A 27,300-nucleotide genomic window follows, 5' to 3' on the forward strand; every position below is an offset into this window, starting at 1 on the left:
TCTTGTATCAGATCCAGGGTCAGTATCAGAAAATCCTGTGTGAGATCCAGGGTCAGTATCAGAGGATCCTTTATCAGGTCCATAGTCACTTTTGGAGGATCTAGTATCAGGTCCAGGGTCATGATCGAAGGATCCTGTATCAAATGCAGGGTCACTATCAGAGGATCCTGTATCATATCCAGTGGCAGTATTAGAGGATTCTGTATCAGATCCAGGTTCAGTATCAAAGGATCCTGTATCAGATCCATGGTCACTACCAGAGGACCATATATCAGATCCAGAATCAGTATTAGAGGATCTTGCATCAGATCCTAAGTCAGTATCAAGGGATCCTGCATGAGATTCATACACTATTAGAGGATCTAGTGTCAGATCAAGGGTCAGTATCAGACCAAGGGTCATTATTAAAGGATCCTGTATCAGATCTAGGGTTCAGTTTCAGAGGATCCTGTTTCAGATCCTGAGTCAGTATCAGAGGATCATGCAATAGATCCTTGGTCAGTATCAGAGAATCCTGTATCAGTTCTAGGGTCAGTATCAGAGGACCCTGTAACAGATCCAGGGTCAATATCAGAGGATCCAGTATCAGATCTAGAGTCAGAGTTAGAGAATCCTGGTTCAGATCCAGAATCAGTATCAGAGGATCTTGTCTCAGACCCAGGGTCAGTAGCAGAGGATCCTGTACTAGATCCAGGGTCAGTATCAAATGATCCTGTATCAGATCCACTGTGAGTATCAGAGGATCCTGTATCGGATCCAAGGAAAATGCCAGAGGATCTTGTATCAGATCTAGAGTAAATATCAGTGGATACTGTAACAGATCCACAGTCAGTATCAGACAATCCTGTATCAGATCCAGACTCACTGTCAGAGGATCATGTGTCAGATCCAGTGTCAGTGTCAGAGGATCCTGTATCTGATCCAAGGTCAGTATCAGAACAATGTGTGTCAGATCCAGGGTCAGTGTCAGAGGATCCTGTATCCAATCCAGAGTTAGTATCAGACCAAGTTGTTTCAGCTGCCTGGTCAGTATCAGAAGATCCTCTATCAGGTCTGAACGGTATTGTATAAATTTAAAGGACGTGTGATGAGCTGAGTAGCAATGCAAATATTGAGATATCAAGCACCAGATCGCTGTTATCATCATTTTAGGAATAGTGTTCTGTGAAATGCTGACATCCTGCCTCAGTAATTTGTTGATTGAAATTCTCATGTGCTCTGACCCTGACCACCTCTGGCACATTATAATTTGATGAAAACACATATGTTAATATTACATCAATTCAATCTGGCAAAAAACAAAAACCAGTGTGCGAACTTTCTCTTGTTAATGCTCTCGTCCAACCATCTGATTTCAACCATCTTCTTATTCTTTTATTAATTTTAATTCGCCCTTTTGCTAATCTCGTTTATATCAAATTCCTCCTAACTCTATTTAATCTGTTGTCCGAATCCTTCTGTCAGTCTCATTCCTCAAATTAATCTCTTATTCTCTGTCGGTAATCTCTCCTTGATATCATTCATTATATTAATATTTAGTTAACAATGTTGTACATTTCTCACCTTCTGTTAATCCCTCATTACCTCTGCCATCAACCTATTTTATTATCTCTTTCCTCTGATTAATCTCTTGTTAAATGGCTCATTAACCTTCAACCTCTTGTTAATCTCTGATTAATTGTCTCATTAATCTCCTTAATTTTATTAATCAACTCTGTTTAATTACTCTCTAATTAGTTACCTCATTAATTATCCTGTTCTACAACCTTCCAAGATCTCTGTGGTCCTCCAGTTCTGGTATCTTGAGCATCCCCAATTCTGAACACTCCACCACTGGTGGTCGTACCTTCAGTTGTCTAAATGTAAACCCTGGAATTCCCTCTCAACACCTCGTGCCTCTCCACCTCTCTCTCCTCCTTTAAGATCCCCTTAAAACCTACTTCTTTGGTCAAGCTTTTGGCTATCCCTCCTAATATCTCCTTAAGTGACTCAGTGTCAATTTTTGTTTGATAAGGTTCATATGAAGCGCCTTGGAGCATTTTACAATGTTAAAGGTGCTATGTAAATGAAAATTGTTGTTGCTAATCTCTTACTAACCTCTAGGGTAAATTTCTGTGACTGACTAAGGACCCAGAATCCCTGGGACTGATTTTAACTTTGTCTTATTGAAAGAGTTCTGAGTGAATTAAACTAGGGCCCAGACCTGAGTCCATTCTCTGCTCTGCCACTCACCTGCAGTCTGGAAGTTGAGAGCTACCATCTGACAGCCAGCATTCCAGAAGACATGGGGCATGTAGTTCGAGGAATCCACCCTTGTTCCCTTGGGGTAAATGCGACTCATTTGTCTCTTGTTGTACCTGTTGGGGGTGTATAGGAATTCAGAGAACTGTGAGATGTCAGACAGCCCTTCCTGAAGATGGAAGGCTGCTATCTGGATCCAGCTGCAGTCACTTCTAGGGGACCATGGAGAGAAGACTGTGATTGGGCCTCAATCCCTGTTGTTGATGGTAGATGTAAAGATTGGAAGGAACATAGGAGGCGCATTCAGGGGAGCACTGACCATTGCCTAAACAGAAAGGACACTGTGAGGATCTGATGGGGGATGGGCGAGGGATGGGTTAAACTGCCTCTCCAGCTTCAGTGTAGACTCAGGCTTCAAAAAGGATGAACATGTTGGGGAGCTGGGAGTGAGGTGGGGTATAAGGTGCAGGGTGGAAGTGACTGGCATAACAAAGGGAAACAAGATTCTGGATGGGGGTGTCAGCAACAGGAGAGCTGGGGGGAGAAAATGGGGCAAAGGGATGGGGCAAGGGTGAAAGGAAGCAGCTGAATGGGTACGGGTGGAGTGGAAGGAATGAAGGGGAAGAAGAGGAGGTTAAAAGAGAAAAGGAAGGATGAGGGAGGGGGAAGAAATGGGGAAAAGGTGAATCCAGCTAAAATTTGAAGACCAAGCTTGATGAAAGACTAGGCACCAGGAGCTATGGATGGGAGCAAGAATGACTGTAGTAGATTTCAATAAAGTTCTACATCACTCTTCTTTTACAGACAGTCCAGGGATGAGGTGAAGGCAGGTGACATCACACAGTCAGAATAAGAGACAAAGTTACAAAGGAGCAGAGTGATGCATTGATATGAAGAGAGGGTCAATATCAGTTGAGGCAATGACAGAGGATTAAAACTTCACTAAAACACCTGCAACACCATTCCACAAAAGAATCCAGTTGGCACAGGACAATCTAACTCACTCCCTGGATATTCTATATATAAACAACCCTAGCTCTTCTATTGGATTCCAGACTGTAACTCACACCTCGATATCGGTTATTCTATATATAAACCACATGAATCGCTCGGTTAGATTCCAAACTGTAACCTACTCTGGGGAATTGGCTATTCTCTGTATCTTGCTCGGCTGTGTTGCAGCTGATTTCTTAGCTTTCCCTCTCATGGTAGTGTACAGTAACCCCAACATCAGCTGCCCAAGTATTGAACAGCACACTTCAGCATTGAGTCTTAGTGTGAACCTGATATAGTTAGCCTTTGGAAGGATACTCAACAAAATCAGTGGGGAATTTGATGAGCAGATCCAGAGCTTTGGTCTCGGTAAACGATGAGATGATGTGGGATTTGTTTATTTCTGTAAAATGAAGAGAGCTGATTTAGCAAGTATTTATATTGTAGTTTTACCAGAATATATTATCACACTGTATTAAATAAGCTCTTTGGGACATCCTGAGATTGTGAAAGGCACTATTAAATTGCAAGTTTGTTCTTTCTTTCAGCTTCAGAGTGAGGTACTGGAGGGCGGCTACAGCCTGTGATCATAAACTTGGAGTAAATGCGACTCATTTGTCTCTTGTTGCGCTTGTTGGGGGGGTATAGGAATTCAGAGACCTGTGAGGTGTCAGGCAGCCGTTCCTGGAGATGGGAGACTGCTATCCAGATCCAGCTGAGGTGAATTCTACAGGACCATGGAGAGAAGGTTGTGATTGGGCCACAATTACTGTTGGTGATAATAGTGAAGATTGGAAGGAATGTGAAAGGCTCATTCAGGGGAACACTGACCATTGCTTAAACAGAAAGGACACTGTGAGGATCTGGAGGGGACAGGTGAAGCATGGGGTAGACTGCCTCCCCAGATCCTGCATTGGCTTCAAACTCGGTTCGAATCCCACCCCAGGATTTGATCACAGGTCAGTGATCAGAGAATGCATTTCATAAGGACAATGATAGATCAGGTAAACATAGAACTGCAGGTTTCTGCTGTGGCTTGTATGTTTCTGCCAACATGTGTTTATCTGGATCTGAGTAATAATACATAGAATTACACAGAGTGCACAGCAAAGAAACAGCCATTTGGCCCAACTAGTCTATGGCGAAACAAAAACAAAAATACCTGGAAAAACTCAGCAGGTCTGACAGCATCTGCGGAGAGGAATACAGTTAATGTTTCGAGTCCGTATGACTCTTCAACAGAATGTCTATGCCAATGTTCATGCTCCTCATGATTCTCCTCCTGCCCAATTTCTATCCCTATCAGCAAATATTTCTATTCCTACCTCCCTCATGTACCTAGCTTCCTCTTAAATGCATCGCTGCTATTTGCCTCTACTGCTCCCTTTGGTAGTAAGTTCCACATTCTCACCATTCTCCAGGTAAAGAAGTTTCCCCTGAATTCCCTGTTGGATTTATTAGTGGCTACCTTATATTTATGGCCCCTAGTTCTGGTCTTGCCCGCAAATGAAAACCTTTTCTCCACCTCTACCCTTTGTTACTGGAGGTCTTGTGGCACAGCGGGTTAGCATTCCTGCTTCTGAGACAGAAGCTCTGGATTTAAGTCCCACCCCAGGATTTGATGGGCAAGGAAGGTGTTTCATAATATGACGAAGTAAGTTGAATATCTGCCAACACATATAAGAGTGGGGGACCATGTGGTCGACCATGTGATGCAAAAAAAGTTAGAACCTCTACCATCACTGTCTGTAACTCCAGACTACAATATACATGTAATAAGTGTATGTTGTCAAGGCATTGAGGACTCCCTGAGTGATCTGTAACACACGAACCCTATCACTATCTTGAAGACCCCTATCAGGACATCCTTCAGTCTTCCCCTTTCTAGGGAAAAGAGCCTCAATCTCTTCTTTCCTCAGAATGATAACCTCTCAGTTCTGATATTGCAATCAATTGTGATGCAGCTATGTGCCGTCCATGCACAATTCCTCATTGGACACCAAAGCCCTTGAGCTTTGCCAGGACAGAAGGAGTGAACTGAAATGAGTGGCACAGAGAGTATAGGAACACAGGCAATATCTTACTCTTAGCCACTTCAAAGGACTCGAACTTAACAGGCTGAATGTAGTTGACTAGACGGGACATCTCTTCATACGCTCTCACTTCCTGGCCAGCGGTGCCCTGTTAGGGAAGAATGCATAAGTTACACCTCAGCTACAAACAATGCCAGTCCAAGCAAGGATAGCACTGCAGTCAAGACAGTGGGTCCACAATTACAAAAGTACAGTAGCATAGTGGTGGTAATGTTACTAGACTAGTAATCCAAAAGCCAAAGCAAATACCCTGGAGGCAGGTGTTCGATTCCCACCATGGCAGCTGTGGGAATAAAAACTCGTACATGAGTCATTAATAATAATCAAGAAAATACTGCTTTATCATGAAAATCCATCTGGCTGATGGGACAAGGGCAGGAAATCTGCTGTCATTACCAGGCTGGCCTATATGTGATTGACTCTTCACTGCCCTTTGAAATGGCCTAGCAAGTCCCTAAGTTCAAGGGCAATTAGGAATGGGGAATAAGTGTTGGCTTTGTCAGTGATGCTCGCAACCCAAAAATGAATAAAAAAGCACAACTTTGGGCATGCCTCAGCTCTATTCCCTAAAGTGAGCAAGTGACTTAGGGCAGCGCCTCCCACAGGGGAAGTCCATATACATCACATCGACTGCATTACCCTCAACAAACCTCTTTGTTACCTCATATGAAAAACAAATCATTTAAGTTAGTTAAATATGATTTGTTTATAACAAATCTGTGCTGGCTTTCCTTAATTCATCTATGGTTGTCCAAATGACTATTAATTTTGTTCCAGGTTATCATTTCTAAAAGCTTTCCTACCACTGAGGTTAAACTGACTTGCCTGTAGTTGCCCAGCTTATCCTTATACTTTTTTTTGAATAAGGGTGTAACATTTGCCATTCTACAATTCTCTAACACCACCTCACCACCTAGGGAGGATTGGAAGATTACAGCCAATGCAAATGCAATTTCCACCCTTACTTCTTTCAATGTCCTTGGATGCATCCCATCCAGTCCTGGTGATTTATCGACTTCCAAGCACAGCCAACCTTTCAAATGCCACCTCTTTATCAATTTTAAGTCCATCCAGTATCTCAACTATCTTACTTTCACTATGACTTAGGCATCTTTTTCCTCTTTAAAGACGGATGCCAAGTACTCACTTAGTACCTCAGCCATGCTCTGCACCTCCTAATCGGCCCCACTGTTTGATGGGGCAGTGTAGAACAAGCTTTACACTGTGTCTAACCTGTACTGTACCTGCCTTGGGAATGTTTGATGGGGCAATGTAGAGGGAGTTTTATTCTGTATCTAACTGTACTGTACCTGCCCTGGGAATTTTTGATGGGACAGTATAGATGGAGCTTTATTCTGTATCTAACCCCTGCTATACCTATCCTAGTAGTGTTTTATGAGACAGTGTAGTGGGAGATTTGCTCTGTATTGCACCCATGATGTACCTGCCCAGGGAGTGTTCGATGCAGACGCTTGCACCCCAGTGTTCTAATCCCAAAAATGAACATGCCTCACTTCAATGAGCAGAAATATTCACCTCAAATTCAGGGCCAGAATTTTCCACCCCTGTTGGTGGCAGATGTCATGGCAGGCAGGGGGATGGGACAACATGGCGAGAAGGCCAAAAATCAGAGTGCAAATTACTGAGCATTTTAGTGTGCTGCAGAACAATTGGATGACTGGGCAAGTTGTACAATCTCTTTGCAGAAGCTGACCATGGAGCAGTCACTGGTGGAGATGCTCAAAGTCCCTTGCAATGTCTTCATTTATGTTTGGATTCCCCCATGGTTCAAGCTAACAGCGCAGCCTTGCAGTGTGGGTTAGGAGAATGCCTGTGCCTGGACCGGGAGCGCAGCATGCAGTCCAATGGGCAAGGCTGCCGCCAATTGGTCATTTGGAGTGAGGCAGTGATGGGTGGGGTTTCAGGCCGCCATGCAGTGCACTAAACTCTGGCCATCCAAGTGCGAACACTCTCCAGCATGCGTCAAGGGGCCTTGAGATGGAGCTGCACACTTAAACATGAGAGGTCGCTATGAGACTAATGCTAACCCATGCATCTCTCACTTTCATCCTGCAGGAGGAGTACATTAGGAGCATAGAACCTGGTGACCTAGCTGTATGCCTCATGGCTTACAGGGAGCAGGGATGAAGGAGATGAAAGCAACAGAGGCACCTGGCTGGGCAGAGGGAGGAGCAGCACCTTGAAGAAGATGGGGCAGCTGGGACTCCTGCACATGCCGCTGAAGGGCCACAGTAAGCAGTTGCAGGTCAGTGCTTAGCTGGACCCGGGGTCTACAAGCAGGGCTTGTCATTCTTGCTGGTGATCGACAACAGGTGTTGCCAAAGACTATGCATGTCCAGGAGCTGGTCGGTCAAATCTGCCACCTGCTGCAGGATTTGGTGCCATGGGGACTTGGAGGGCATCCACTGCCAGTGGCTGTGAAAGTGACCGCAGTGCTAAATTTTTATGCCAGTGGCTCCTTCCAGAGCTCGACAGGTGACTGCTGCAGGATCTCACAAGTCTCCACACACAAGTGCATCCAAAAAGACACAGACACCTTATGCGTGAAGGGACACAACTTTGTGCATTTCATCTGGGATCAGTCAAGTCAGGAAGCAAGAATGTTGGGATTTGCGAAGATCTTTGGTTTTCCACAGGTGCAGGGTGCCATCGACTGCACTCACGTGGCCCTTAGGTCTTCAAAGCAACAAACAGTCAATTACGTCACCCACAAGGGCTTCCACTTGCTGAATGTTTAGCTGGTCTGCAATCACAGCAAATGCATCCTGCAGGTCTGCATATGATTCCCAGGGACTGTCCATGACTCCTAGATTCTCAATAGGTCTCAGATCCCCGACGTCTTCCAGGGTCCACAGAGGCTACAGGGTTGGCTCTTCAGGGACAAGGGCTACCCACAGAGGACGTGGCTGATGACGCCTGAATGCCGGCCTCAAAGTGTAGCAGAGGGAAGATACAACAAGGCTCATGCTGCAACTCGCACTTCGGTAGAGCAAACCATTGGAATGTTGAAAATAAAGTTCTGATGCCTGGACCAGTCTGGTGGAGCCCTGCAATATAGTTCACAGAAGGTGTCACGCATCATCATCACCTTCTGTGCCCTTCACAACCTGGCGTTGCAACAGGCGGAGGAGCTGCCTGAGGAGGAGATGGAGGAGCTGCACATCTTCTCCGACGAGAAGGATGTCGATGGGGATGAGAGTGATGAGGTCCTCGAAGGCGAGGATGATGGTGATGAGGCCACTGCATTGTCCATTTGAGGCAGACGTGCATGGGAGGCCCTCATAGCCACTATATTCGGGGAGGAAGATGAAGACGTGCAGTGGGGACACTCTATAGATCCTCACAAAGCTAATGTGAATGTCTGACTCTTGTCTGGCTGATGGCAGCTCACTTGCGCTCTGTGAACAGGGTCATACCATGGAGATACAGCAGGGAAACTTTAACTTCACCTGATCCTATGGCATCCTTCGTGAGCTGAACCCTTCAGGACCACACTGTCACTGGACACAGATGCTGAAATAGGGGGCCAGCTGCACCTCAAAGGTGCTAAGCGCACACACAGAAAATGACAGAACTCTGTGCCGCCAGCCTGGGACATTCTGGCAGCAATGATAAGCCCTATCAAGGTACAGACATGACTAATGTGTCCAGTGATTGTGAAGGTACACCATCAGTGTGCTGGGAATGTTGCACAAAGCACACAGAGGAAGCCCTGGCCTGAGACATCTGCCTTTATCTTGTGCAGGAACCAAGGTTTCACTTTAGACTGACACGAGCACTGCTCATCATAACAAGGAGCCATAAACAGGATGATATTTTTTGGAGTTTATTTACAATAGTCAACATTATGTACAAGTGATTAATGCCCAAGCCCAAATTTTCTTAATTTTCCTAACCCTACCACTACTTCTTGGTTCTCCCGACATCCACAGTGGAGGTGGAGGCAGCCTGCTGATTGCTACGCTCTGTCTGTGATGACCTTGACAGGCATCCTCTGGAGGGCTGAGACCTGGAGGGCCCTGGCCTGCTTTCAGGATTCTGCTGTCTGTGGAGCTGGAGCTGCCGGGGGCACAAGAAGAGGGGATTTGGATGAGCTGGACACTCCTGGATTCACCTGGGTGGATGGCCCCAAGGTGTGCACCTGCTGATCCTGCTCCCTGTGGGTGCCGGAGGCTGACTCCTTGAGGAGAAGGGGAAGCTGGAGTGAGATTGCTCTCACATCAATATTGTTGGAGGTCAACTATGGCATCAGCAATGGAGTTCAGCCCGCACACCAGTGCAGGAACGATGTCCTCGACCAAGGTCTCCATGGTAGCCGCCATCCTACCAGTGTTGACCTTGGCACGTTGGCATGCCGGCCACCTCAGACTGAAAGTGGACAGACTCCTCCATCATGCCTTGCAATCTGAGGAGTGCAGTAGACATCCCTTCCTGATATCCCGAGCATGTCTTTGCAGCTCCAGCAACTTCAGTGGATGGCTGTCCTCTTTTGCAGGGCATTGACGCTGACCACCGCTGCCACCACCTCCCATGCTGGATTGGTGGCCTTGCTTGCTGGCCTTTGCCCAGAGCAGGGGTAGAGGACTTCACGGTGGGCCTCCACAGCATCCAAGGTAGGCAGTGCTAAATTTGGGGGCAGCATGTTTCCTCCCTTTGGCAGCATGAGTTTTCAGCAGCTTCCAGTGCCTTAGAGAGAGCTAGCTCTGTGCAGGGATGCCCTTTAAATATGGTGCCTGGATTACTGGAGGCCTGAGGTGATGGCGGGGCTGGCGAGTCAGAGGCCGTCCCACCAGCAGCCTGGCAGATTTTCCTGGGAGTGTATAAGTAATGAGGCGGTACATGCCGGGAATGGGACAATATGGCGCGAAAAGCCACCATTGTGGCTGGTGGTTAAAATGTCCATTATCCCACCCTCTACTGCACTTTGTGCAAATCTAGGCCGATTTCGCCCTCGGTTTTTTTTTTAATTGGCCACTTTGAGAGATTCAAATGTCTTTGCAGCAGTAATCAGTAGATGGTCTCTCAAAGGTATAGCCCCTATCACCCTTCAAGAGTAACATTTAATCACATGCATTTTCAATGGATAAATCAATAAATAATTAGAAACAAAACGCTGTCATAATTGTTTACAACTGCAGACTGGATTGACCCTTTCAAAGGGCTTCAGGGCTCAAAAAGTAGTGCAGGACTGGAATCTCATGCAGGCTATGTCGCATAAGAATAAAAATACCTCTTCCAGAAGAGATCTAGTGAAGCATTTGGGATGTTACAACAATCTGAAAGTTTTCTGCATAATCCTGTGTCAAAAGCCTGGGCTTCCTGACCTGACAGCATTGTGAGGAATCCACATCTGATGGTCTTGAACAGTTTGAGAAGAAGACCCATCACCACCTTCTCAGGTTGACTGAACTCCAAGATTAGAAGAAAAAAAAGTAAAACCTAAGGCGTCACACCTCGTCAGATTCATTTTTCTTCAACTCCTCCTCCTCCTCTTCCTCCTCCTGCTCAATATTCTCAGGCTCCTCTTCAAGCTCACATAGATCCACCGCAGGTTCTCCTGGAATAACCCCAAGGCAAACACATACAATCATCACCAGGCTGGACCCAGCAATCACCAAGTTGCTCACAAAGATAACAGTTATCACCCACCAATTGTTACAGTGAGGAGTGTGAGGTATGTTAGTATTACACTGAGAGGCTATATAAGTGCTAAAGAGAGGAGTTTGGGGTATATCAGTGTTACACTGAGGGGTGTGAGGTATACCAGTGTTAGAGAAAGGGGTGTGGAGTATATCAGTGTTACAGTGAGGAGTGTGGTGTATATCGGTGTTACACTGAGAGGTATGTGGTATATCGGTATTACAGTGAGGAGTGTTGGGTATATCAATGTAGCACTGAGGGGTGTGGCGTATATCAGCATTAGAGGGAGGAATGAGGGGTATACCAGTGTTACACTGAGGTGTGTGGGGTATATCAGTGTTACAGTGAGAGTTGTGGAGTATATCAGTGTTACAGTGAGAGATGTGGGATGTATTAATGTTACACTGAGCAGCGTGGGGTATATCAGTGTTACACTGAGGGATGTGGTGTATATCAGTGTTACAGTGAGGAATGTGGCTACACCAGTGTTAGAGAGAGGAGTGTGGGGTATATCAGCGTTACAGTGAGGAGTGCAGGGTATATCAATGTTACACTGAGGGATGTTAGGTAAATCAGTGTTTGAGAAAGGAATGAGGGATATACCATTACACTGAGCAGTGTCGGGTATCTCAGTGTTACACTGAGAGGTGTGGAGTATATCAGTGTTACAATGAGAGGTGTGGGATATATTAATGATACATTGAGAGTTGTAGGGTATATCAGTGTTAGAGAGAGGCGTGTGAGGTAGGTATGGCAGTGTTACACTGAGGGGTGTGGGTATATCAATGTAACACTAAGGAGTGTGGGGTATATCAGCATTACACTGAGAGGTGTGTGATATATCAGTGTTACAGTGAGAGGTGTGGGTTATATCAGTGTTTCACTGAGGGGTGTGGGGTTCATCTGTATAATAGTGAGTGTTGTGGGGTATATTAGTGTTAGAGTGAGGGGTATGGTGTATATCAGTGCTACAGTGAGGGGTGTGGGGTTTATTGGTGTTACAGTGAGGGGTGTGGAGTTTATCAGTGTAACAATGAGGGGTGTGGGGTATATCAATGCTAGAGGGGGGACTGTGGGGTATATCAGTGTTACACTGAGAGGTGTGAATATATCAATGTTAGAGAGAGGAGAGTGGGATGTATCAGTGTTATAGTGAGGAGTGGAGGGGTATATCAATGTTATACTGAGAGGTGTGGGGTATATCCATGTTATACTGAGGGGTGTGGAGTATATCAATGTTACACTGAGGGATGTGGGGTACATAAGTGTTAGGAGGAGGAGTGTGGGGTGTATCAGAGTTACACTGGGAGGTGTGGAGTATATCAGTGTTACATTGAGGAGTGTGTGACATATCAGTGTTACAGTGAGAGGTGTGGGGTATATCAGTGTCACAGTGAGAGGTGTGGGGAATATCAGTGTTACACTGAGAGGTGTGGGGTATATCAGTATTAAACTGAGGGTTGTGGGGTATATCAGTATTAAACTGAGGGTTGTGGGGTATATCAGTGTCACAGTGAGAGGTGTGGGGAATATCAGTGTTACACTGAGAGGTGTGGGGTATTATCAGTGTTACACTGAAGGTTATGGGGTATATCAGCATTATAGTGAGAGGCGTGGAGAATATCAGTGTTACATTGAGGAATGTGGTGTATATCAGTGTTACAGTGAAGAGTGTGGAGTATATCAATGTTTTGGGGTGTAGTGTGGGGTATATCAATGTCACAGTGAGAGGTGTGGGGTATATCAGCATTAAAGTGAGAGGCGTGTGGAATATCAGTGTTACAGCGAGGTGTGAGGGGTATATTAGTGTTACACTGAGGGATGTGGTGTATATCAGTGTTAAAGTGAGGGGTGTGGTGTATATCAGTGTTAGAGAGAGGAGTGTGGGGTACATCAATGTTACAGTGAGGATTGTTGGGGGGATATATCAATGTTATACTGAGAGGTGTGGAACATATCAATGTTACATTGAGAGGTGTGGGGTATATCAGTGTTAGAGAGAGGAATGTGGGGCATATCAATATTAGAGAGAGGAGTGTGGAGTATATCAGTGTCACAGGAAGAGGTATGGGGTATATCAATGTTACACTGAGGGGTGTGGTTTATATCAGTGTTACACTGAAAGGTGTGGGGTATATCGGTGTTAGAGAGAGGAATATGGGGTATATAAATGTTACACTGAGGGTTGTGGAGTATAGTGTTACACTGACGGGTGTGGGGTATATTAGTGTTACAGTGAGGAGTGTGGTCTATATCAATGTTACACTGTGGGATGTGGGGTATATCAGTGTTAGAGAGAGGAGTGTGGTGTATATCAGAGTTACACTGAGGGGTGTGGAGTATATCAGTTTTACACTAAGGGGCGTGGGGAATATTAGTGTTACACTGAGGGGTGGGGAGTATATTAGTGTTACACTGAGGGGTGGGGTGTATATCAGTGTTACAGTGAGGGGTGTGGGTATATCAGTGTTACAGTGGGGGATATGGAGTATATCAGTGTTACACTAAGGGGCGTGGGGAATATTAATGTTACACCGAGGGGTGGGGTGTATCAGCATTAGAGAGAGGAGTGTGGGGTGTATCAGTGTTAGAGAAAGAAGTATGGGGTATATCAATGTTACACTGAGAGGTGTAGAGTAATTCAGTGTTACACTGAGGAGTGTGGGGTATATCAGCATTACAGAGAGGGGTGTGGGGTATATCATTGTTACAGAGAGGGGTGTTGGATATATCATTGTTACAGTGAGGGGTGTGGGGTATATCAGTGTTACAGAGAGGGGTGTGGGGTATATCAGTGTTACAGTGAGGGGTGTGGGGAATATCAGTGTTATAGAGATGGGTGTGGAGTATGTCAGGGGGCATGGCTAAGATGTTATATGAATATGAATACTTTGCATCTGTCTTTACCAAGGAAGCTTTTGCAATCCAGACCATGGTGATAGAGGAGGTAACTCTGTCACTACAGGGGTTCAAAATTGATGAGGAGGAGGTATTGGATAAACTATCAGTACTTAAATTTGACAAGGCACCAGGACTGGACGAGATGCATCCAAGGATATTGAAGAAAGTGGCAGTGAAAATTGTAGGGGCACTGGCCATAATCTTTTAGTATGCCCTAGACTCAGGTGAGGTGCCAGAGGACTGGAGAATTGCGAACATTACGCCCGTGTTCAAAGAATGTTTAAGGATAACTTAGCAATTACTGACCAGTCAGTTTAACTTCAGTGATGGGGAAACTTCTTGAAACAATTATTCGGGATAGAATTAATAGTCACATGGAAAAATGTAGCTTGATTAGGAAGAGCCAGCATGGATTTCTTAAGGAAAAATCATGTTTAACTAACTTGCTGGAGTTTTTTGAAGAGGTAACGGAGAGGGTTGATGAGGGTAATGCTTTTGATGGACTTCCTAAAGGCATTCAATACAGTTTTTTTTATTCACTCATGGGATGTGGGCTTTGTTGGCTGGACCAGCATTTACTGCCCATCCCTAGTTGCCCTTGAGAAGGTGGTAGTGAGCTGTCTTCTTGAACCGCTGCAGTCCATGTAGTGTGGGGATACCCACAGTGCTATTAGAAAGGGGATATTGACCCAGCAAAACTGAAGGAACGACAGTACATTTCCAAGTCAGGATGGTGAGTGACTTGGAGGGGAACTTCTAGGTGATGGTTTTCCCATCTATCTGCTGCCTTTTCCTACTAGATGGTAGCAGTCATGGGTTTGGAAGGTGCTGTCAAGTAGCCTTGGTGAATTCCAGCAGTGCATCTTGTAGATGGTACACACTGCTGCTACTGTGCATCGGTGGTGGAGGGAGTGAATGTTTGTGTGGATGTGGTGCCAATCAAGTGGACTGCTTTGTCGTGGATGGTTTGGAGCTTCTTGAGTGTAATGGGAGCTGCAGACATCCAGGTAAGTGGGGAGTATTCCATCACACTGCTGACTTGTGCCTTGTAGATGGAGGACAGGGTTTGGAGAGTCAGGAGGTGGGTTACTCGTCACACTGTTCCTAGCCTCTGACCTGCTCATGTAGCTACAGTATTTATATGGCTAGTCCAGTTCAGTTTCTGGTCAATGGTAACCCCCAGGATGTTGATAATGGGGGATTCAGTGATGGTAATGTCATTGTACATCAAGTGGCGATGGTTGGATTCTCTCTTGTTGGAGATGGTCATTGCCTGACACTTGTGTAGTGCAAATGTTACTTGCCACTTGTCAGCCTGGATATTGCTCAGGTCGTAAACTGCTTCAGTATTTGAGGAGTCGAGAATGGTGCTGAACATTGTGCAATCATCAGTGAACAGCCCCACTTCTGACCTTACGATGGAAGGAAGGTCATTGATGAAGCAGCTGAAGATAGTTGGGCTGAGGACATTACCCTGAGGAACTCCTGCAGTGATGTACTGGAGCTGAGATGACTGACCTTTAAGAACCACAACCACCTTCCTTTGTGCTAGGTATGACTCCAACCAATGGAGAGTTTTTCCCCTCATTCCCATTGACTTCTGTTTTGCTTGGGCTCCTTGATGCCACACTCTGTCAAATGCTGCCTTGATGTCAAGGGCAGTCACTCTCATCTCACCTCGGGAGTTCAGCTCTTTTGTCCATGTTTGAACCAAGGCTGTAATAAGGTCAGGAGCTGAGTGGCCCTGGCGGAACCCAAACTGGGCGTCAGTGAGCAGATTATTGCTAAGCAAGTGCCACTTGATAGTACTGTTGATGACCCTTTTCATTGCTTTACTGATGATGGAGAGAAGACTGATGGGGCAGTAATTGGCCAGGTCGGATATGTCTGCTTTTTGTATTCAGGACATACCTGGGCAATTTTCCACATAGCCGGGTAGATGCCAGTGTTGTAGCTGTACTGAAACGGCTTGGCTAGGGGCGCAGCAAGTTCTGGAGCACGAGTTTTCAGTACTACTGCCAGACTATTGTCAGGGCTGATAGCCTTTGCAATATCCAGTGCCTTCAGCCGTTTCTTGATATCATGTGGAGTGAATCGAATTGGCTGAAGATTGGCATCTGTGATGCTGGGGACCTCCGGAGGAGGCCGAGATGGATCATCCACGAGGCACTTCTGGCTGAAGATTGTAGCAAATGCTTCAGCCTTATCTGTTGCACTGATGTGCTGATCTCCTCCACTATTGAGGGTGGGGATGTTTGTGGAGCCTCCTCCTCCAGTGAGTTGTTTAATTGTGCACCACTGTTCACTACTGGACATGGCAGGGCTGAGAGATTAAATCTGATTTGTTGGTTGCGGGATTGCTTAACCCTGTCTATCACTTGCTGCTTATGCTGTTTAGCTTGCAAGTAGTCCTGTGTTGTAGCTTCATCAGGTTGACACCTCATTTTTAGGTATGCTTGGTGCTGCTCCTGGCATACCCTCCTGCTGAACCAGGAGGTTGATCCCCTGGTTTGATGGTAATGGTAGAGTGGGGGAGATGCCGGGCCATGAGGTTACAGATTGTGTTTGAGTATAATTCTGCTGCTGCTCATGGATGCCCAGTCTTGAGTTGCTAGATCTGTTCAAAATCTACCCCATTTAGCATGTTGCCACACAACACGATGGAGGATATCCTCAATGTGAAGATGAGACTTCATCTCCACAACCACTGTGCCATGGTCATTCCTACTGATATTGTCATGGACAGATGCATCTGCGGCAGGTAGGTTGGTAAGTATGGGGTCAAGTCTGTTATTCCCTCTTATTAGTTCCCTCACCACCTGCCGCAGACCCAGTCTAGCAGCTATGTTCTTTAGGACTCGGCCAGCTCGGTCAGTAGTGGTGCTACCGAGCCACTCTTGGCGGTGGACATTGAAGATTGGAGATTGCCGTTGTTGTTTCCCTTGCCTAGGTCGATGCCAGGTGGTCCGTCCAGTTTCATTCCTTTCTTGTGACTTTGTCACCCCTTTCACCCCTTTCCTATTTTTACTTAGTTCTGTTGAAGGGTCATGAGGACTCCAAACGTCAACTGTGCTCTTCTCCACCGATGCTGCCAGACCTGCTGAGTTTTTCCAGGTATTTCTGTTTCTGTTTTTGTTTTGGATTTCCAGCATCCACAGTTTTTTGCTTTTATCCCCAGAGCATTACCCTGGGTCTCTGGATCACTAGTCCAGCGACCATACCACTATGCCCATTGCCTCCCCTTAGCGCCGCACAACAGACTTGTGAGAAAAGTTATAGCTCATGGAATAAAAGGGACAGTAGCAACATGGATACAAAATTGGCTGGGGAAGAGGAAAAAGTGAGTAATGGTTAATGGATATTTTTCAGGCTGGAGGAAAGTTTGTACTGCAGTTCCCCAGGGACCCTTGCTTTTCCTGATATATATTAATGATCTAGATCTTGTTATGCAGGGGACAATTTCAAAGTTTGCGGGTGATACAAAACTTGGAAGCATTGTAAACTGTAAGGAGGACAGTGTAGAACATCAAGATGACATAGACAAGTTGGAGTGGGCAGATAGGTGGCAGATGAAGTTCAATGCAGAGAAGTGTGAGGTGATTGATTTTGCTAGGAAGAACATGGAGAGACAATGTAAAATAAGAGGTTCAGTGCTAAAGGGCATGCAGGAGTGGAGGGAACTGGGTGCATATGTGCATAAGTCATTAAAAGTGGCAGGACAAGTGGCGAGAGCAGTTAATAAAGCATACAGTATCCTAGGCTTTATGAATAAGGGCATAGAGTACACGAGCAAGGAGGTTATGCTGAACTTGTGTAGGATACTAGTTTGACCTCAGCTGGAGAGTTATGTACAGCTCTGGGCGCCACACTTTAGGAAGGATGTGGACGCATTGGAGAGAGTGCAGAATAGGTTTACAAAAATAGTTCCAGGGATGAGAAACTTCAATTATGAAGATAGATTGGAAAAGTTGGAACTGTTCTCCATGGAGAGAAGGCTAAGGGGAGATTTGATAGAGATGTTCAAAATCATGAGGGGGCTAGACAGAGTAGATAGGGAGAAACTGTTCCCGCTCGTAAAAGAGTCAAGAACAAAAGGGCACAGACTTAAAGTGATTTGCAAAAGAAGCGAATGCAATGTGAGAAAAATTGTTTTCACACAGTGAGTGGTTCGGGTCTGGAATGCACTGCCTGGTATTGTGGTAGAGGCTCATTCAATTGAGGCATTCAAGAGGGCATTAGATGATTATTTAAATAGAAACAATGTGTAGAGTTATGGCGAAAAGACAGGAGAATGGCACTGAGTCATAATACTCATTCGGAGAGCCGGTACAGAGACGATGGGCTGAATGGCCTCCTCCTGCACTGTAACTGTGTCAGTGTGTTACAATGAGGGGTTGGAGTGTATTAGTGCATTACAGTGAAGGGTATGGGATATATCAGTGATAAAATGAGGGGTGTGAGATATACTTGAATGTTACAGTGAGAGGTGTTGTATACATCAGTGAGAGGTGTGGGATACATCAGTGAGAGGATACCACTTGTGTTGCTACTACATAGTAGCAGTGTGAAACAGATAGCTTCACCTGTAGCTCAATTTTTGGAGATACCTTACACTTCTAGGGTAATCTAAGGTAGACTGGGCACTTATCAGGACTGAAAGTGGAGGCCTTAGGCCCATTCATGAGTTCGCACGATATATAATGAGCAATGATCTGATTGGGGTAGCCATTATCCCACAGGGTAGCTTTAATGCACCCTATTTTGGCAGCAATCTTGCCCAGTTACAAAGTGTTACAGAGGGATGTGGGGTATATCATAGAATTACAGTGAGGGATGTGGAGTATATCAGTTTTACAATGAGGGTTCTGTGGTTTAACAGAGCTACAATGTGGAGTGTGTGATTTATCTGAGTATTACAGTGAGGAATGTGGCTTATATTAGAGTGGTACGGTGCCGGGGAATGGTAGGTTACAATGCAGTCGGTGGGGTATATCAAAGTGTTACAGTGAGGGATGTGTGATATATCGGAGTGTTACAGTGAAGGATATAGGGTATATCACACTGTTACAGTGAGGTTTGTGGGATATATCAGTTTTACAATGAGTGGTGTGGAATATATCAGAACATTCCAGTGAGGGGTGTGGGGATATCAGAGTTATAGTTTGGGATATGGAGCATACTTATGTTACAATGAGCTCTGTGGGGTGCATCACATTGTTACAGTGAAAGGTTGGGATATGTCAGTGTGTCATAATGTTATAATGAATGTGTGGCGTATATCAGTTTTACATAAGTTTGTGGGGTATATCATTATTACAGTGAGGGATATGGGATCTATCAATGTTACAGCGAGGGGTGTAGAGTATATTAGTGTTACAGTGAGGCGTTTAGGGTATATCTGTGTGTAACAGTGAGGAGTCTAGGGTATATCAGTATGTTACAGTGAAGGGTTTGTGCTTTAACCAAATATTATAGTGAGGGGTGTGACTTACATTAGGGTGGTACAGAGATGGGTTTGGTTATAGCAGTATTACAATGATGGGTCTGAGGTATATCAATATTACACTGAGGTTTGTGGGGTATATCAGTGTTACAATGAGGGGTGTGAGATATATCAGTGTTCAGTGAAGGTCATTACACTGGAATCTGGGGTATATCAGCATTATAACGAAAGGTGTGTGATATATCCAAGTATTGCAGTGAGGGTGTGGGCATATATCAGTTTTACAGTAAGATGTGTAGGGTGTATCAGAGTGTTCAAATGAGGGAAGTCGGGTATATCAGAGTGTTACAGTAAGGGTGTGGGAGATATCAGCGTGTTACAGTGAGGGATGCGGGTATATTAAAACGTTACAGTGAGGAATGTAGGGTATATCAGAGTGTTACGGTAAGGGTGTGGGAGATATCAATGTGTTACAGCCAGGGATCTGGGATATATCAGAGTGTTACAGTGAGGTTTGTGGGGTATATTAGTGTGTTACACTGAGGGATGTGGGGTATATCAGTATTACAATGAGTGGTGTGGGATATATCAGAGTATTACAGTGAGCGGTGTGGGGGGATATTAGTGTTACAGTTTGGGGTGTGGGATATATCAGGGTTAAAGTAACAGGTGTGGGGTATATCTGTAATAATGAGGGGTATGGAGTATATCAGTGTTACAGTGAGGGGTATTGGGAGCTTCAGTGTGTGACAGTGAGGGATTTGGAGTATTTCAGCATCTTACAGTGAGGGGTGTGGCTTATATCAGGGTGGTAAAGTGATGGGTTTAGCTATATCAGTGTTACAGAGAGGGGTGTGTGGTATATCAGTGTTACAGGGGGAGGTGCAGAGTATATCTATGTTACTGTGAGTGGTGTGGGATATATCAAGGTTACAGTTAGAGCATGGCATATATCAATGTTACAATGAGGGGTGTGGTGTATATCAGGGTCACAATGAGGAGTGTGAGGTATATCAGGGTTACAGTGAGGGCTCTGGGGTATATTAATTTTACAGTGAGGGGTTTGGGGTATATCAGTGTTACAGGGAGGTGTGTGGGGTATATCAATGTTATACTGAGGAGGGTGGGGTTTATGTTACAGTGAGGGGTGTGGGGTATATCAGTGTGTTACAGTGCGGTCTGGTGTATATCAGTGTTTGAATGAAGGGTGTGTGACATATGGGAGTGTGTGATGTAGAGGGGAGGTAGGCAGGAAACAGAAAACTAATGGCCAGTTAGCAAGACATCTATCATGGGGAAGGCCTTAAAATCGATCTTTAAGGAGGTTATAGCTGGGCACTTACTCAAGGTAATTGGAAAGACTCAGCATAGTTTTGTGAAAGGGAAATCATGTTTAACCAATTTATTGGAGTTCTTTGAAGAAGTAACATGCGCTGTAGATAAAGGGGAGCCAGTAGAGTTGCTGTACTTGGATTTCCAGAAGGCATTTGATAAGATGCCACATCAAAGGTTATTGTGGAAAATAAAAGCTCATGGTGTAGGAGGTAATGTATTAGTATGGATAGAAGATTGGCTGGCTGGCAAAAAAACAGAGTATGCATAAATGGGTCTTTGTCTGATTAGCAGGATATGATGAGTGGAGACCCACAGAAGTCTGTGCTGGGGCCTCAGCTTTTTACAATTTAGATCAATGACTTAGATGAGGGGAGTGAAAGCATGGTAACTAAATTTACAGATGACACAAAGGTAGGTAGGAAAGTATGTTGTGAAGAGGATATAAGAAGGTTGCAGACAGATATAGATGGGTTGAGTGAGTGGGCAAAAATCTGGTAGATGAAGTATAAAGTATGAAATGCGATGTTCACTTTAGCAGGAAGAATAAAAAAAGTGGAGTATTACTTAAATGGAGCATGGCTGAGAATTCCGAGGTGCAGGGGGATCTAGGTGTTCTAGTACATGAGTCACAAAAAGGTAGAATGCAGGTATGCAAGCAAAAGAAGGCTAACGGAATGCTATCCTTTATTTATTATGAGAGGAATTGAAGATAAAAGTAAGGATGTTATTCTTCAGTTATACAGGGCATTGGTGAGACTGCATCTCGAATATTGTGTGCAGTTTTGGTCTCCTTATTTAAGGAGGGAGGTAAATGCATTGGAGGCAGTTCAAAGGTTTACTAGATTGATATCTAGAATGAGCAGGTTGTCTTACGAGGTCAGGTTAGACAGACTGGGCTTGTTTCCACTGGAGTTTAGAAGAGTGAGGTGATTGAATGCTTAATTAAAGATTGATATTGACAAGGTGGACGTGGAAAGGATGTTTCCTCTTCTGGGTAAGTCCAGAACTATGGGGCATTGTGTTAAAATTGGGGATTGCCCTTTTAGGACAGGGATGAGGAGAAATGTTTTCTCTGAGGGTTGTGTGACTTTGGAACTCCCTGCCTCCGAAGGCAGTGGAGGTGGGGTCATTGAATATTTTTAAGGTAGAGGTAGATAGATTCTTGTTAGGCAAGAAAATCAAAGGTTATTAGAGGTAGATGGGAATGTGGAATTCAAAAAACAAACAGATCAGCTATAGCTCCGAAGAAGATTCATACAAACTTGAAACGTTAACTCTATTTCTCTCTCCACAGGTGCTGCCAGACCTGCTGAGTTTTCCCAGCATGTTCTATTTTTATTTCAGCCATGACCTTATTGAGTGGCAGAGCAGGCTTGAGGGGCCGAATGGCCTACATCTGCTCCTATTTCATATGTTCTTATGTACGTATGTTCGTATGTACGTATGTTCATATGTCTAAGTACTATAGTGAGGACTGTGGCTTATTTCAAAGTGTCACAGGGGTGTGAGGTATATTCAGTGTTACAATGAGGTTTGTAGCTACAGCAATGTTACAGTAGAGGGTGTGGAGTACATCGGTTTCACAGTGAGAAATGTGGGGTATACCTATGGATTTTCCAGCTTTTTCCTGTCTCTGATCAATGAATTGACATGTTACTCACTGCCGTTAACACTGCAGTAAGTATTTTCAATTGTTGCCAAGACACATACACAGATAAAGGAAGCAGTACCTGTCTGAATTGAGTCAGGCCGGACTGTCTGATCTGAGATTGGCTCCATGCTCTTCCTCCTCTTCCCCTCTTGGTTTCTCTGACTGGTCACTTGATTCTTCTTGTTCTTGATGAGGATTTTGCCCATCAGTTCCTGGGGGCTGGGAATGGGGGCACCAGGCTTCAGCTGTCACAGAAGGGACAAATATGTTGAGACATGTCCCTGACATGCTTCACCAACCTGTGGGACTGAAGTGTCATCAACTCAACTGCTTTGTGCAGCCTGCAACATAGAGGGCTGGATTTTATGGCCCCTCCCACCAGATGTGTGAAATACGAGGGGTGGCAAGCCCACCATCTTCTTGCCCACCCCTGACTCAGTTCCCATAATATGGCAGGTATATTGGCAGCCCTATCCACCATTTTAAAATAAATAATTAACAGGCATTTGAGCTTGCTACGGAGCCAATTGACCCATATTTTACCCTGCCCAAGTATAAAATGTTTGGCATGGGGGGGTTTGCTGGAGTGAGGAGTCTGCTTTTGAAAAAAAGTTTTTTAAAGGTGGAAGGAAGGGTGGGGATGCAAAGCATTCAGGGGGTGTCCTTTGCATATCAGGGGCACTCCTACCCCACTTTGTGCCTCCTCAACTAGCATCCTAAACCCAACCCCCCAACTCTCTAGGCTGCCCGATCCCTTCCCACCCAAAAAAGCCCAACTCATCCTGGCTCCGGCATCCATCTTCTCTCCTCCTTGGAGAAGCTTGCTGTCTCAGCAGCGCCCACTATTCAGTTCTGGCACTGCTAGGACTGCTGGAGCTGTTGGCCTAACAGATTGCCCTGCAGCTCTCGGTGGTGAGACTTCCTTCCACTAAAGTGCGGAAGTCCCACTGTCAGCACGTTTAGCCCATTAGTAACGTGTTACTGTTGTGGGGTGGGGTTTTTTTGAGTCCGTCGGCTGCTGGCTGATTCTTGCAAGGGTGGGGGGGTGGTGAGTGATGCGCCCTCACCCTGTGAAATTCCACCCAGAGACACAGAGCATAGTAGAAGATTTAAGAACATCACAAATAGTCAACTTCCATAAATTGGGAAACAAATGCACAAAGAAACCCACCCACAAGGCCCCACTTTTGTCCCTGAAGGTCTGTGATAGAATACAGGTGAAGGAGCTAGACAGCCAATCGCATGTTGTCAAAATGAATATTCATCATGTGTAACTGGTGATGTTGGAAATGTAAAGAAAAGGTTAATTCTCTTTATAATGTAATATTATAAAGTATTAGCTTTTGCCTGTTAACTGAGCTCCAGTGTTCAGATCAGTCAGTGATAATTAAATGTTATACCAAGCAGAGACAGTCTTTAGCGTCTGTCTTTTCCTAGCTCCAGCCTTGAGAGGGCACTTGACTGAGTGTTTGCTTCTGGCTGGAAAGGCATCAACACCATCATCTACATGTGTAAGGGGATAGGGTTGGGGGAATCAGAAATTGGCAGCCCATCTCACAACTGAATGTGGATTACAAAATTTTGTCCAAAGTCATTGCCTAGCCTACTCTGGAGTTGGTGGTCCATCTGACCAAGCCTATGCTGCGCCTGGCAGGAAGATTACTGATAGGCAATCATTTCCATGAGTAGCAGGAGGCTATGTGTAGGGCAGGGGGGTGAACATCTACTTCATCAGCCTGGACCAGGAGAAGGCCTTTGACAGAATACTGCACACACACATAATGGCTATGCTCTCCAAAATGGAGTTTGGGGAGGGAATCTGCAATTGGATACAACTGCCCTACATAAACATCAGTGGCGCAATTTTTTCAGTAGCTTTCCGATCAAATCTGGAGTCAGGCTGGGCTGCCCTGGCTCCCCTGTCCTGTTCGCATTTTGTATCAAACCTTTTGTTGGGACCATCAGGAAAAATGCGGGCGTAAGAGTGGTGTCAATTTCAGGCAGTGGAGGCACTCAGGTCAAAGCCCCCCTTTACCTGAATTATATCACCGTCTTCTGCTCAGATCCGCTGTTGGTGCACAGGCCGATGAGCATCTGCAACCAGTTTGAACCATCCTCTGGAACCAAGGGAAACTGTGGCAAGAGGGAGGCCATGTTCTTTGAGAACTGGGCTGACTGATCCTTTGTCTTCTTCACCATCAGGTCAGACAACCTGAAGGTTCTGGGTATATGGTTTGGAGGGGCCGGGGCATGCACCAAAATCTAGAAGGAGCGAGTAAAACAGAAGCTGAACAATGGGAGAGATGTTCCTTCTCCATTGCAAGTGAAAACCTGGTCATCAGGTATGAGGTGTCCTCGATGTTACTGTACGTGCACAGATCTAGCCCAATCCTCAGTCCTGAACTGTGGCAGTCACCTGAGCTATCATCCGCTTTATCTGAAGTTTGAAAATGGGCCAAGTTCACAGGGACATGATATACAAATGTCTAGAAAAAGGAGGAAAAACCATACCCAACACCGTGCTCATCCTGATGGCCATTCTTATGTCCAGCTGCATGAAACTGTGCATGGACCCTCAGTACTCAAAACCAAGTCTTGCTATGTGCTGAGGTTCTACCTGTCCTCAGTGTTGTGAAGGATGGGTCTGGTCATGTTGCTGTGGAACGCTCCAAGTAGTTGCACCGTGCCATACCAAGTACCCCTCATGGAAAAGTTTATGCAGAAAAACACCTTTGACCACAAGTCCACACATGACGTCATAGAGGCCCTGTGGGAAAAGGAGATGGTGGATTCCGTCGGATAGTTCACTGAAGAGACTGTCAAAGTTATTTGGCAAAATGCCTCATCACCAGAACTTTCAAACAAGCACCAAGACATAGCTTGGCTAGTAGTGATAAAGGCCCCTCTGTCAATTCCTTCCTACATGCCCAGAGTCTCACTCCCTCCGCATGTTGTCCTTGAGATGGCTGTGATGGGGTACAGACTGTTGGTCACCTCCTTCTGGAGTGTGTCTTTGCAAAGAAGGTCTGGGAGAGATGGAGTGGTTTTTGTCGAGGTTCATCCTGAGCAGCTCCGGACTCTGTGCTCTACTGGCTGTTTCCATGGACGCACACTGAGATAAACATCAACTCTGACTAGAGGATCTCCTATTCAGCAAAAAGTGCTCTTTGGTCTGCCAGAAATTTGCTGGACTTCCAGTGTAAAGAATTATCCAGTGTCTCAGACTGACACATTCCAAGATTCAGGATAAAATGCTGAGGGACACACTAAAGCTTGGGGCAGTTGCTGCTGATGTGCAATGGAGAAAGGTGACTGTCTGAGGCCTTTCAGCCATAGTACACCGAGGAGCTGGAAACTGTAGAACCCTACATTGTGAACATCAAGAGTATTGAACTTGTATTGAAGCATCTCAGAGAGGGACATGCTGTGCGAAAAAAAGCTGAATTCTATTGAACCTTCAGTAATATTCAATTTGAAATCTTTCTTGACCTTGGGCTGTATGCTTGACGTGGAATGTATATTGTAAATGTCAAGAGTATTGCAATTGTATTGAGGCAGCTCAAAATGCAACATGGAGAAAAGCTGAATTTTATTGTGCTTTCTGTAATATTCAGTTTGAAATGTTTTGGAATGTACTTTTACAAATTTTATGAATCCAGTATATTTTTGGAAAAAATAATCGATCTGGAAAATGAGGGAAAGTTACCAAGCAGGGAGCCTGATCTGCTCACTACAAGCACAGGAAAGGCACATCAGTGCTTAATGGTATATCTACACTGGACAATGTGTAAACATGTACATTTTCAAGTAGCTGATGGGCAACAGAGATATAATAGAGAGGTGTTAGAGTGGGTCCGATCAGCCATGAACCCTTTGAGCTGAGAAATGTAGCAAAGTGTTTGAATTTCTCGGTGAACTTGTGAATTTTAATGTAAGTGCTGCTGTTGAGCGTCAGCTGCACTTTATGACTCAAGAGTATCATAGAATCGTTACAGCACAGAAGGCCATTCAGCGGCTGTGTCCATGCCAGCTCTCTCCAAGAGCAGCTCAGCTAGTCCACTCCCCCATCATTTCCCCATTGCCCTGCAAAAATTTTGTCTACAAATAATTATCCAATTCCCTTTTGGAAACCAAACAATAGTTTTCACTCGATGCTTTATACTCTGTGTACATCAACAGTAAATTAATTTGAACCCTATTATATTGAGGTGTAACTAATAAACTTCTAAGTAAGAACATTCATCCACTATCAGGAAGACTATACACTAATCGGAGAGAGCATAGAGAGCAAGGCCCCATCTCTTCCTTAACTAAATTCCACATAACCGCTGGTTTCCCATAAAGGTCACTGGATGGTGATCAGAAGTGGGAAACCTGGTTGATTTTCCAGCAATTCCCCACCCCAATCAGCAAAGGTTGTGTGCGGCTCTTGAAGCACTGCACTGGCTGAGATGCGCAAACTTTGCACAGAGCAGGGTTTAAAGCTCATTTCCTCAGGGTCTGTCGGGATCAATACCACACTGTGTAATGCTGGAAAGCTTTGAACTACAAACACACAGGCTCCCCCAAGAACACAACAAACATCAACAAAAGACCTCCACAATATAGCAATTCCCTCACTATAATCAGCACCAACATTTCACACCCCTCACCATCACCAACATTCACCGTCACCAACATCCCACACCCCTTACCATCACATCACACCCTCTATGGATGCCAGTCTGTACTTACTGGGTATTTATCCATCGTTTCTGTCAGTAACATATCACCAAATATTGTTCGGCAGTATTCTGCCATCTTAGCTTGCTGTTTAGGGCTGTTGGAAATTTAAGGAAACAAGTCAGACAGGTTATTGAAAAGAAAAAATGCAAGACCATAGAAAAAGGCAGAGAAATGTGATTAGGTTAGTTGCTCTGGCAGAGAGCCTTCTGTTCTGTAACCATTCTATGATTCTACTGGGGATAGACACAAACTGAGGG

General features: G+C 45.1%; 1 protein-coding gene across 1 annotated transcript in view; it reads right to left on the reverse strand.

The window, feature by feature from the left end:
- LOC121292315 (1-phosphatidylinositol 4,5-bisphosphate phosphodiesterase beta-2-like) overlaps nucleotides 1-27,300 on the reverse strand; it is a 138,949-nt gene that overhangs the window by 53,241 nt on the left and 58,408 nt on the right. Inside the window, 6 exon segments of the mRNA XM_041214167.1 lie at nucleotides 2,233-2,357; nucleotides 3,553-3,637; nucleotides 5,319-5,415; nucleotides 10,802-10,905; nucleotides 22,398-22,563; nucleotides 27,053-27,137. Of these exon segments, the coding sequence (XP_041070101.1) occupies nucleotides 2,233-2,357; nucleotides 3,553-3,637; nucleotides 5,319-5,415; nucleotides 10,802-10,905; nucleotides 22,398-22,563; nucleotides 27,053-27,137 (662 nt within the window).

This window comes from Carcharodon carcharias, chromosome 20, assembly GCF_017639515.1.
Source record: "Carcharodon carcharias isolate sCarCar2 chromosome 20, sCarCar2.pri, whole genome shotgun sequence".
NCBI classification, from domain to species: Eukaryota; Metazoa; Chordata; class Chondrichthyes; order Lamniformes; family Lamnidae; genus Carcharodon; species Carcharodon carcharias.